Genomic DNA, 12271 nt, shown 5'->3' on the forward strand with positions numbered 1-12271 from the left:
TATGAATATACTCATGAATTAACATATTTGGTGAAATGATTGCCCGTTACCAGTGAATAAGGACACTAGAAAGAGTGACTCATTGACCTAAGTCTCAAGAATCTAATTTTAAGCCTATTGTTGGCTATAGAAATGATAGCTATTTTAAATTTTATCATGTTTCTATTTTGCTATTTTTTTCTCTTAATAGTTGATTAGTATTAGAAGATAAGATCTTAGTGGTATTTTATATTATCATATTTTTCAAAGAAAATTAAATTGAGAGAATTGCTAGGATTTAGCATATCATATTGGCTCATGGTTTTCTGATGTTTTTATTTCTTTGGAATCTAATATATTTCCTAATTTGCAGTGATGGCGTTATTTCAAAGTGAGGAACTGAGTATTTTATCAAGGCCTAATTTTTCTCCAGGGAGGTTTGACTTTTGGGTTTCATTTGGCAGAACCTTCATTGAAAGTTAATAAAACCAACCCCCAGCTATTCTGTTGGAATAACAAGAAGTGCCATGAAGTAATGACCAATGTTTCATTATTGATAATGATATTTACAGTACTGTATTCATTTATGACAGTATATGAACATTCTCTCTCATAATGTTAAGTGACTGAAGCAAAATTTTCTTACTTAGTAAACTTAGTAAAACTCTTTAATTTACAGCTCGAGTTTAAGCTTTTAAGTTCCAGCAAGAAAATGTACCTTGCCTTTGGAATTGCAATCTCTTTTTCCTGACAGTGGTTAGTTTTTAGTTTCAGGATGATTCAGCTCTTTAAAAAACATTATCATATGTATTTTACAGTAAGACATAGTGACATTTCGCTAAATGCCTATGATTAACTTGGCTTGGAACATTAGGTTGTACTTTCACTCAACACTATTCTATAGACATTAATAAAGTCAGTCGAATCTTTATTAGGTTTCCCCTCAGTGTAGAAAGCTATTAATTTAGGCTATCTGGAAAATTGTTTGAGGAACCTTTATAAACGATATATTTTCTACAGATATTTTCCAATTTCCCCTTCTTTATAGCCTCATTTCTTCTTATTTTTCACCTTTAAGTCAGGAGTGACTAGATAATATGATATAAAATGTAGAAAATAAGAAACCTAATGAGGAGGACTGTAGGAATTTGGGCAAATTGCCTGGTCTCAATTTCCCAATTTCTAAAATGGATATAAGACCAAATATCTGGATTATTGAACTACTCAATCAGATAATGAGTGGGCACAATGACTTATTAAGAAAAAGAAATCGGGGATATATTTATTTAAAAACTACTATGTGCCAGGCATTTAAAAATTCATTATTTTGTTTATTACAGTAATGCAGTGAAGTGATACTATTATTTTTAAGTTTATTTATTTATTTTGGGAGAGACAGAGACAGTGCAGGTAGGGAAGGGACAGAGAGAGAGAGGGAGAGAGAGAGAGAGAGAGAGAGAGAGAGAATCCCAGCTGTGCTGCCAGTACAGAGCCTGACTCAGGGCTTGAACTCATGAAACCTTGAGATCATGACCTGAGCAGAAACCAAGAGTCAGACGCTTAATCGACTGAGCCACCCAGGTGCCCCACAGTGAGATGATACTATTAATTTCATTGTATAGTTTAGGAAACTGAGATGAATTTAATCCTTCCTCTGCCAATCCCATTTTATTTGAGAAAGAGTGTCTAAGGGAAGTCACGTAATTAAGTAACCCAAGGTTACTCGGGTAGCAGGTGATAAGCCTGATGCTTGAACCAGCTCATGCCTTTCTACTGTTCTGTCCAGGTCCAAGAGTCATGTAACTCAACCTCTAACCTGGGCCAGGTTCTTCTAGAGCCCACATCTCTGCCATCTCTTCTCTGCTGGGTTGGTGTTGTTCAGTGGGTCTTGATGATCAGTACTGGCAGATTTCAGTGTTGGGAGGTGAATGCTTTGTCAGTATCTCAGTGGTGGCAGGAGAATGAAATTCATACTTTTTTTCACTTTATATATGAATTCATCAAAACTCTTTGATAAACAGAGGTTTGCCTGTTGTCACTGATCAATTACAAATTAAAAACAATAAAGCCAGCAGGGAAAAGATAGCCATCCCATTTTTTATTTTTATTTTTTTTTATTTTAGAGAGAGAGAGAGAGAGAGAGAGAGAGAGAGAGAGAGAGAGAGAGAGAGAGAGAAAGAAAGCATGATCAGGGGAGAGGGGCAGAGGGAGAGAGAGAGAATCTTAAGCAGGCTCCATGCTCTGTGTGGAGCCCAATGCAGGGCTAGATCTCATGATCCTGGGATTATGATCTCACGATCCTGGCATCATGACCTGAACTGAAATCAAGGGTCGGATGCTCAGCTGATTCAGCCACCCAAGTGCCTCTAGTTATCCCATTTTAAAAAGCTCTTTAAGAAGTCTCGACTCTTCTTTTTCCTCTTGTTCTCTAACTGAATATTGCTTCTCTCCCTACTTCATCTGTTTATTGATGAATTATTTATTGTCTACTTTGTGCTAGGTTCTGTGCTAGATGTCATCTCTTGTTCCTTTGAACTGTCTCTTTTCTCAATCTCATTACCACAACATTAACCTATATTTAGGTAATTTTGACTTATGGTTTCAGTTAAGACTATGATTGCAAGTAAGGGAACCAGCCTGACTTAAGGAATGCAGTGAGGCCCTGGGAAGGCACTGGACCCAGGCAGCCTCAGGCCTCATACCTTTGGTTCTCTGTATACATTGCTTCTTTTTCTCTAAAGATTGACTTTCTTTCTTTCTTTCTTTCTTTCTTTCTTTCTTTCTTTCTTTCTTTCTTTCTTTCTTTCTTAATGTTTATTTATTTTCAGAGAGACAGGGTGCAAGCAAGTATGGGGGAGGGGCAGAGAGAGAGGGAGAGAGAATCTCAAGTAGCACAGAGCCTAACTCAGGGCCCAATCCCTTAACTGTGAGGTCATGACCTGAATCCAAATCAAGAGTTGGACGCTTAACTGACTGAGCCACCCAGATGCCCCTAAAGACTGACTTTCTTTATTTCTCCATCTCTGAAGGAAAAAATGGCAGCTCCTGTATTTTTATGTATCCTTCAATTTCAGGTATAAAGAGAGGCTACCTGGTTGCCTCCTAATCTGGATTCCAGATTCCTAGGAAAGAGATTGAGTGATCCACCAAATATAATGAATCTGATCTCTTTTTTGATGTTTGACCACTGACTTGTTTTTAAATCTCACCCCTCTTTTTCCCTTTGGTTCCATACATAGGCAGGCTGATAGGAGGTCTATGAGCTTACCTTTGGTGCTGACAGGAAATGTAAATCTCCCAGCTGGCAGCAGCTTTCCCCATTCCTACCCCTTCCCACCCCCAAGCGCTAATCAAAGCCCAGCCCATTCCTTCCCAGGCCTGCTTGTGCCTGTCCAACATTCCCTGGGAGCCCCTTGTGTGAGTAATAAACTTTCTCTTAAATTCTTCTGGTACATGTAGTGCCATCAGCCTAGACAGCAGAGCCACACTTTGGGTGGGGGTCCATTTTGCTTTGCACAAGGTGCTATAAAGCACCCACCTTGGGTCAGGCACTCACCCTGGGCTAGTCAACTGTGTTGTAGTACAATTACTGAATGTCCTCTTCTGTGAATGTAGGAAAATTACCAGGAAAAAAAGATTTTAAATTTTGTTTAACATGCTATTATTGTGTGCTTACTCTGTGCTAGGCAATGCTCCAGGCTAGTGATTATAAACCTTGAGTGCGCATCTTGGAATGCTTGTTAAACAGATTGTTGTGTCCTACCACCAGAATTTTTTACTCACTAGGTCTGGGGTAGGGCCTGGAATTTTCCATTTCCAACAAGTTCTTAGGTGATGGTTATACTGACGGTCCAGGGACCATACTTTGAGAACCACTGCTCTAAGCAAAGTCAACAAAATGCTATGATAAGAGATAGGTAATAAACAACACAGTAAATAAGTAAATTATCTATGTTACAAGATAAGTTCTATGGAAAGAGAAACATAAATAAGTTCTATGGAAAGAAAAAGTGAAGTATGTTCTGAGGAATTAGAAGTGTGAGGTGAGAGAAGGGAAAGTAGTTCACAGTATCAAATAGGGTGATCAGGGAAGGCCTCATCTAGAAGGTGAGATTTAAGCAGAGACTTAAAGGAGGCAAGGGAGGGGCTCACAGGAGAAAGAAAATTCTGCAGAAGGAGCTAGAGCAAAAGCCCTATAGTTTTCAGAGTCTTACCTGCTATGTTTGATAAACAGCAAGGAGGCCATTGTGACTGGAGCAGAGAGACCCATGGAGAATAAAAGAATTGGTTAGAGAGGTAAAAGGTAAGTAGATGGGTGGGTGAGCAGAAAAAGACTTCTAGGCCACTGTAAGAACTTTGGCTTTTAAAGTATGGAAAAAGCCCAAATGTCCGTCAGCTGATGAATGGACACACACACACACACACACACACACACACACACTGGAATATTACTCGGTGATCAAAAAGAATGAAATCTTACCATTTGCAACAACGTGGATAGAACTAGAGTGTATTATGTTAAGTGAAATAAGTCAGTCAGAGAAAGATAAATATCCTATGATTCTCACTCATGTGGAATTTAAGATACAAAACAAATGAACATATGGGAAGGGAAGCAAAAATAATATAACAACAGAGAGGAAGACAAACCATACGAGACCCTTAAATAAAGAGAACAAACTGAAAGCAGCTGGCAGGGTGTTGGGTGGGGGAAGGGCTAAAGAGTTGAGGGGCATTAAGGAGGGCACTTGTTGGGATGAGCACTGGGTGTTATACGTTAAGTGACGAATTACTGAATTCTATTCCTGAAATCATTATTACACTGTATGTTAACTAACTTGGATTTAAATAAAATCTGTAAGTTCACCATCTTATATCATGGCACTGCTCTGTTAACCCACAAAAAGTTGTGAATTTGCAAACCATAGTTTTATCATGGTATCTTTGCTTGTTTTACAATGTCCACTAATTGAATAAATGATATTATTTTTAGAAGAATATGTTTTAAAAGGAAAGAACATCCAATTTTAATTTCACCCAACTCAATTACACATTAAATTAAAAAAGAAGAATTTTAAAAAAGAAGAACTTTGGCTTTTACTTTGAGTGAAATGAACAACCATTGGAAAGGTTTTTTTTTTTTTCATGAGAAGTGGGATGACATAATATGACTTCTATTTTCAAAGTCTCACCCTGGATGCTGTGTTGGGAATAGACCATAATAGGACAGGGATGGAAGCAGAGGGACCTCTCTATTACTGCAACCCAATGAGAGATGGTGGTAGTTTGGCCAGTGTGATAATAGTTGATGTGGTGAGAAGTGGTCAGATTCTGGATATGTTTTGAAGGAGGAGTTAACAAGAGTTCCTAGTGGAAATAATATAAAGAGAAAAAGAAAAGATGACTCTAAGATGTTTAGTTGACTAACTGGAAGGATAGACTTGACATCAACTGAGTTCAGGAGTGCTGTGTGTGGTATAGATTTGGGGCAGAGGGAAATCAGAAATTCATTTTGAGACATGTTGTGGTAAGATGTTTATTAGATATTCAGGGAGAATTGTTGAATAGTCAGTTAGATATATGAATCTGGAGCATGGGAGAGAGGTCTGGGCAGGAGAAGGATTTGAGATTAGTCATGTGGCACAGCCATGGGGCTGGATTATTCCACTAAGGAAATAAGTGCAGACAGAAGAGAGAAGAGGTCCAAAGACTGAGCCCTGGGACATGCCAGTGTAAAGAGATTGGGGAAAAAGAGTAGGAGCTTGCAAAGGCAACTGAAAAGGAATGTGGGGAAGAAAACTGAGTGTGGAGCTTGGGAAGACACATGAGGATCATGTATCAAGGAGCGTCTCTACTGTACTTAATTATTTCATTAGTTTTCTGGTGCTTTTTTCTCTTATTTTACTCTCACCCCATCTAAAATCTGTAAGCTCACCGTCTTATACCATGGCACTGCTCTGTTAACCCACAAAAACTCATGAAGTTACAAACCTTAGTTTTATCATCGTATCTTTTCTTGTTTTACAATGTCCACTAATTGAATAAATGACATTATTTTTAGAAGCATATGTTTTAAAAGGAAAGAACATCCGATTTTAATTTCACCCAACTCAATTACACATCATCTGTTATTAATTTCCATGGTAAGTGTTAGAATTATATGGTGTTTTAGTGACCACCTAGTCCAACTCCCAACTCCTTCATTTGACCAATGCAGCCAGTGAAGTGACCTCATCCACCGCTCTAGGTCTTGGCTCTACTATTTTTACTGAATATCAGGCTCTGTACAAATTATTTAACTTCTTAATCCCTCAGTTTCCTCATGTGAAAAATAGGAATGGTCATAGAGCTCACTTCATAAAAATGAAATGGGGTGTCAATACAATAATGCATACAAAGTGCTCAGACTAGTACTTGACATCTTTAGGTACTTCCACCTGATTTTAAGACCTTCTGAAATCATATCCCATTTTACCTGTCCATCATGTTTTCTGCTTTTCTTCAAATTCTGACCTGTCTTTTCAGTCTCTCCTAAATGTTCTGTGATGATTTTCACTATTGGACCCTTTTCAGGTTCTGTCTCAACTGTGCCCATGTGAACCTTATCCCTGCCTTAGGGTTCAACTCAAGCACTCCTTTTTGAAGCCCTTTTTGAAGCCCTAATTTCTCCTTTTCTAAGCCTCCACAGTTATTATGTTATTCTTTGTAGTTTTTCTGGTGATTTCAGGTGTTTTATATTTGTAACTTGATTAGAGTTTAATGGCATATAAGGTCATTTTAAGCTTTGAAGAACCTATCCTCGCAGTGGTTAGTGCAGAGTAGAAATTTCGTAACATTTTACTGGTTGGTTGATTATGAGGGTGGAGTTGGCAGATTGAAAAAGTTCTGGCCCTGTAAATTATTCCTTTGAGTGGACTATATTCTAGCAACATGCCATTTACATACTTAATTAATTTGTTTGTACTTTATATCCTACCTGCTTCCATTAAGAATTTGAAGCAGCACGTAACTTATGTGGTGAGATTTCATATTGTTATACATATTTGAATAGAATGACTTTAAGGAATATCTTTAAAGAAATATATTCTACCAAAAGAAATAGGTAAGTTGATGATTTTTCTTCTCTCGAGCTTCTATATTTTACCAGTGAAATCAGTTATTTTGCCTAATGTTGAATGTGTCAAATTAAAAGCATATCATGGCCTTGGAGCACCTGGGTGACTCAGTTGGTTAAGTGTCCAACTTTGGCTCAGGTCATAATCTCACCATTTGTGGCTTCAAGCCCTGTGTTGGGCTCTATGCTGACAGCTGGAGCCTGGAGCCTTCTTTGGATTCTGTGTCTCCCTCTCTCTCTGCCCCTTCCCCACTTGCACTCTGTCTCTCTCTCTCTCAAAACAAAAACAAAAACAAAACATATCATCGTATTTTGGAAGCATCTCTGTGTTATTTTTCACTCTTTTCAGCTGTGAACCCTTTGTTGCACAAAAGCTCTGAAAGTGTCAGTCAGAACCAGAAAAGAATGAAGTATATTTCATATTTTGGGTTTGGGAAATCTGATTGTTTCTCTTGGAACAGATTGTTCATTATAACAGTGTCTGTAATAAATGGAGTGCACTGCCGAGATGGATGGAAATGAAATTAATTTGGCTCAGATGTGATCTTTGTTTTGCTTATGAGAATTTGAAACATCCTTACAGAGTTTCAAATTTCCATGCAATTTAGAAATAAAAGAGATTTCAAAATGTGTCTGTCTCCCTTGCCAGTGGCCATCGATACCTTACTGTGGCCCTGTGGAACAAAACAGCAAATGTGAACAACTATGTATGAAATTAGTGTGTGAACAGACTTTATCAGAATTCCTGTTTAAAAGATACATTTCACCAATAAAAATATAATGTATGATAATGTACTTTTTCTTGTAGGTTGCCTATCAGATTGGTAACTATGAGTTGGCTAAGAAGGTTTTCTCACCAGTTTGGGATTATTTTGTTGCTTCGCCACATCATGATGAACAATCTGTTATTTGCTTAAGCAATATAATGACTATTACACAGAGAAGGTAATTAGAAATATTCTTTTAAAATATTAATTTGCTTATTGAAAAATATGGATGTTGTATACAAAGCCTATAATTCATTTTCAATTTCATGTTAAGATAGTCAATGTAAAACTATTTTTAATAGGTGTTGTAATAAGCATACACATCCCAAGTTGTTGAGTCCTTGTTAGAAACTTCTTTGCTAGAATAAGAAAAAGCACAGGAGACATTTAGATGCATTCTGAAGTTAAGGTAATGAAGGCTATGGAAAAAAATACCAACTACTAATCAAGATAATGTAAGTTATACTGGAAAACACAAATATGCTTTGGGGACTTTTATAACAGAAAACGGTCAGGTTGGGGTTAATAGTTATGGTGTGATGGGTGGACTATTAGGTTTAAAAGACTTTTTCTTTGCTTGTAGAAGCTCCCAGGATTAGACCATCAGGAACTGCAAATAGGTTGGTATGGGTCATATAAAACCACAGGCCATCCTTTGCTTTATAGTTGGTTTTTCTTAAAAGAGCAAAGATTAAGAGCAGCCTCAGAAATGAGCATTGGTGTGATTTTAGGATGTCTCAACAACAAGTTCAAAAACAGCAATCTCCTTTACCTACTTGTTAATAATACCTGAAATTCCTTTCCTAAGAAGACAAAACCCTTTCTTCATCAGTTAAAGATAGTGACCTTAAATGCACATGCTGGTGGAGGCAAGGCATTGATAGTGCTTACTCACATAAAAGTAGAATTCCATTCAATGGAACAACTGTAGACTTAGCATTTACCATGTACAAGGATGCTAGGTGTTGTGTAGGATGGATTTGAGAGGCATTTCAGAAGAGGAAGAGACGGGGCTTGGAAGGTTTTATGTGATGTGGGGACAAGAGAATGGAAGTAGTGAAGCTTCCTGGGATTGCCGTTGTTACCTGACTGGCAGACCTATGATGGGTACTGGGGGATTGAGAGAGGTGGGATAAGTCTTTGGAGGAGATAATGAATTCTATAGGAAATATTTTGAGTTTAGTTTTCCAACAGGTTGCCTTTGTGGATATGAGATGCCCAGCAGGTAGTTGAATATTTAGTGCTGACACTCAGGAGAGAGGTCAAGGCTAGAGATAGATTGAGAAATTGTCCATGAGGTCATCATTGAAATTTTGACAATGAGTGCTATCTCCCAGGGACTAACTGTTTAGCAGAAAAGATAGAAGCTGGAATTAAATGCTGGGCATTACTTACGTTTAAGAGGCTGAAGCAGGAAATGGAACCAAGGAAGGATACTGAAAATAGTTTGTGCTCGTCTCAGCCTACCAGTAATCAGTGTTGTATCTGAACCAGCCTTTATGGTTCTTATTATGATTGTGAGGCACCCTTCAGCAATAAACATCCAGAAAGTTTGAAAAAAAAATAGAGGTTTATTACTTACAGGATCTGGAAATCGCATGGCATACTTGGGGCCCCACAGCAAGTTCATAGGTGAAAAGAGAGAGAGCCAGCATGGGCCTGGGGTTCTGCTTTTATTGAGGTCCAGGGTGGGTGCCTAGGGTTTCACGGGCTCACTCTTTGTTGTTGAATTTAAAAAGTAAGAGTGGGAATTTAAAACAAGGGAAGAGAAAAAACAGTGGCCCAAATTGTCATTTATCAAAATCCACTAAGATTTCTAAAACATAGGAGCCTCAGTGAGGGAGGTAGCCTGGCTCTTTAGCTAGTTGTGTGACTGGCAATGTATTTATTCGAGATAGCCATCTTTGAAGTGAATGCCTCTTTGAAGTGGCTGCTTTGGCAATCAAAGCTTAAGGCAGACCCTTACATTACAAAAATAAATACATTAAGAAAACCCAACTGTCAGAACTTTTTTTGACAAAAAGGAACAGTCCAGGAGGTGAAACTCTGGAAAAGTACATTGCCAAGGAAAGTGAGAATATCACCCCGGAGGGACTGGTCAGCAGTGTTAAATGCTAGTGCAAGGTCAGGCAGAGGAGTTGTTCAAAAAGAAATGCTACGGAGAAGTTGGATAGAATAAAAACTAAGAGGAAGCTTTCCCCCCTATATTTTGAGAGAGAGAGAGAGAGGGAGAGAGAGCTGGGGAGAGGGGCAGAGGGAAATAGAGAATCTTAAGCAGGCTTCATGCTCAGCGACACAGGGCTCAATCCTACAACCCCGGGATCATGAACTGAGCCAAAATCAAGAGTCAGATGTTGAACCAACTGAGCTGCCCGGGTGCCCCAAGAGGTGACTTTTAGAATTGGCAATTAGGAGGCCGTTGGTGAGTTCAAGAGAGCTAGTTTTGTGGTGTGATGGGCCAGAAACCTTTTGCAGTTGGTAAGAAGTAAATGGAAATGGAGAATTGTAATTAGCTAAGATCACTGATGTGAAGTTGGTGTAAAGAGAAGAGGACAATGGCAGAACAATGAGGGGGAAAGCAGGCTTAAGGAAAACATTTTGAAGAGTGGAGGAAGCGGAGACAGTGCAGGGGGAGAAACAGGATACAAGCAAATTCACACGATAATGACATCATGGTGGTAGAGCCTGGAGGGTATAGGAGCTCATGGGGTGGAGAACAGGGGGTTTAGAACATCTGCTCTCAGGAATATGAACAAGGAGACATTAAGGATAACCAGAGGTTATCAGAGGTTACCAGAAAAATTGGCCAGTGACGTCTATGCAAGGTCAGGCACACTGATTATGGCATAAAATAAGGGGTATAGAATCTAAAGTGTTAGAGAGGTCTGAGCTGGATAGGGAAGGAGACAGAACCAGGAGGAGGCAATAGTCTGGACGCATTGCACATGTCATGTGGACAAAGAAAGAGTTCAGTGTGGGTTGCAGGAACGGAAGAACTAAAATTCTCCTAGCAAATATAATTTCAGCATTTAACATGGTGGTAAAACAGATCATCTTCAAGTATGAATTACTGATGTCAGATCCTTTCCTGTTTTTTAGAGATAGAGGGTGGGGAGGGTGGAGGGACCTGAAACTTAGAAGGGAGGGTTCGTCACCAAGTAAGGCTGAGAACAAGGAAGGGAATATTGGAAACAAAGTCGAAGACTGCAGATTTCACCGTTTTGCCAATGTTTGGCACTGTTGACTGCAATTTAGGAAAGATAATTAGAAATAATCCAAGAGTTATTAAGATTCTGCCTCCTTTCTTCCTTTTCTCCCTGTCTCAATCTTTCTCCTTTCCTCTTTACCCATGGCTGATTTTGCTATAAATGACCCTTATTTTCAGAAACTTTATTAATTGAAATATTATGCTTCTGAAGATCTATAGTGATTTCATTATATTGATAGAAAAGAAGTTTACATAATAGAACCAGAAAATTTTGCCAATATTTATTTTTATTTGTCTGTGATATATGTCAGCACCTTAATTTTCTTAGCTGTGAACTTGTTGTTAAACATAGTCTTTAATTTTAAACAGCTGTATGAGAGAAGTTGTTCCACAAATTTTTGCTGTTATTGTGTAGATATTAAGAACCTATCAATCTAAAAATGCATGTTTACATGATCATTTTATGTTTATGCCTGTGACAGCATTTACTTCCTTTTGCAGATTACATTCAGATATTTTGGCAGAGACTTCTTCAATCCTCTTATACCTTTTTCTTAGAAATATTTTTGTAACAAGTGACATTAAAATTAAAGAAGAAAATCTTTTCTGTGATAATATTAAAGGCAATGAGATTTTCCCCTCTCAACAAGTAAGTGAATTAAAGGGACTGAAAATGTGCCAATTTCCCTTTATTTGTTTCTTGATGTTTCAAGTTCGTGTTCTTTCGGGATTGTGTATCCTGATTTGTGGATAGACTGAGAGATCATTTTATGATTGTGCAGGTTTATTTGATATTCCAAATAGGTTTCATAGGCCCGAGTTCATATGTATTTTTCTTCTTTTCAATTGATCTTTTTTGTCTCTGTAAAAGTAGTATAAGTTTCAAATATTCAAAAAATGATAAGGTATAAAGTGAAATCTATTGTAATTTTATTGCTCCTAAAAATACTATGAGTTTGTTTTCTCTGTTTTTTTATGATATCTGATTTATAAAAAAATGCATAGGCAAATTATTATTTAAAAAATTTTTTTACAAAAATGCCTTCACAATCTACTTGCTATTCCATAATTTGCCTACTTAACATTTTTAATAATTTATCTTATACATGTTTTCATGCAGGTACATATCAATTTACCAAATTCTTATTTTTTAAGTTCTTTTTTAAAAAAAATTTTTTTAATGTTTATTTATTTTTGAGAGAG

General features: G+C 37.7%; 1 protein-coding gene across 17 annotated transcripts in view; it reads left to right on the forward strand.

Moving 5' to 3' along the window:
• The window catches only part of CFAP54 (cilia and flagella associated protein 54), a 289781-nt gene that overhangs the window by 90006 nt on the left and 187504 nt on the right, over positions 1-12271 (forward strand). For all 17 annotated transcript variants that reach the window (XM_045062193.1, XM_045062194.1, XM_045062191.1 and 14 more), the window contains 2 exons: positions 7902-8038; positions 11570-11717. In XM_045062193.1, coding sequence (XP_044918128.1) covers positions 7902-8038; positions 11570-11717 — 285 coding nt within the window. The remainder of the gene's footprint in view (positions 1-7901; positions 8039-11569; positions 11718-12271) is intronic.

This window comes from Felis catus, chromosome B4, assembly GCF_018350175.1.
Source record: "Felis catus isolate Fca126 chromosome B4, F.catus_Fca126_mat1.0, whole genome shotgun sequence".
Lineage (NCBI taxonomy): Eukaryota > Metazoa > Chordata > Mammalia > Carnivora > Felidae > Felis > Felis catus.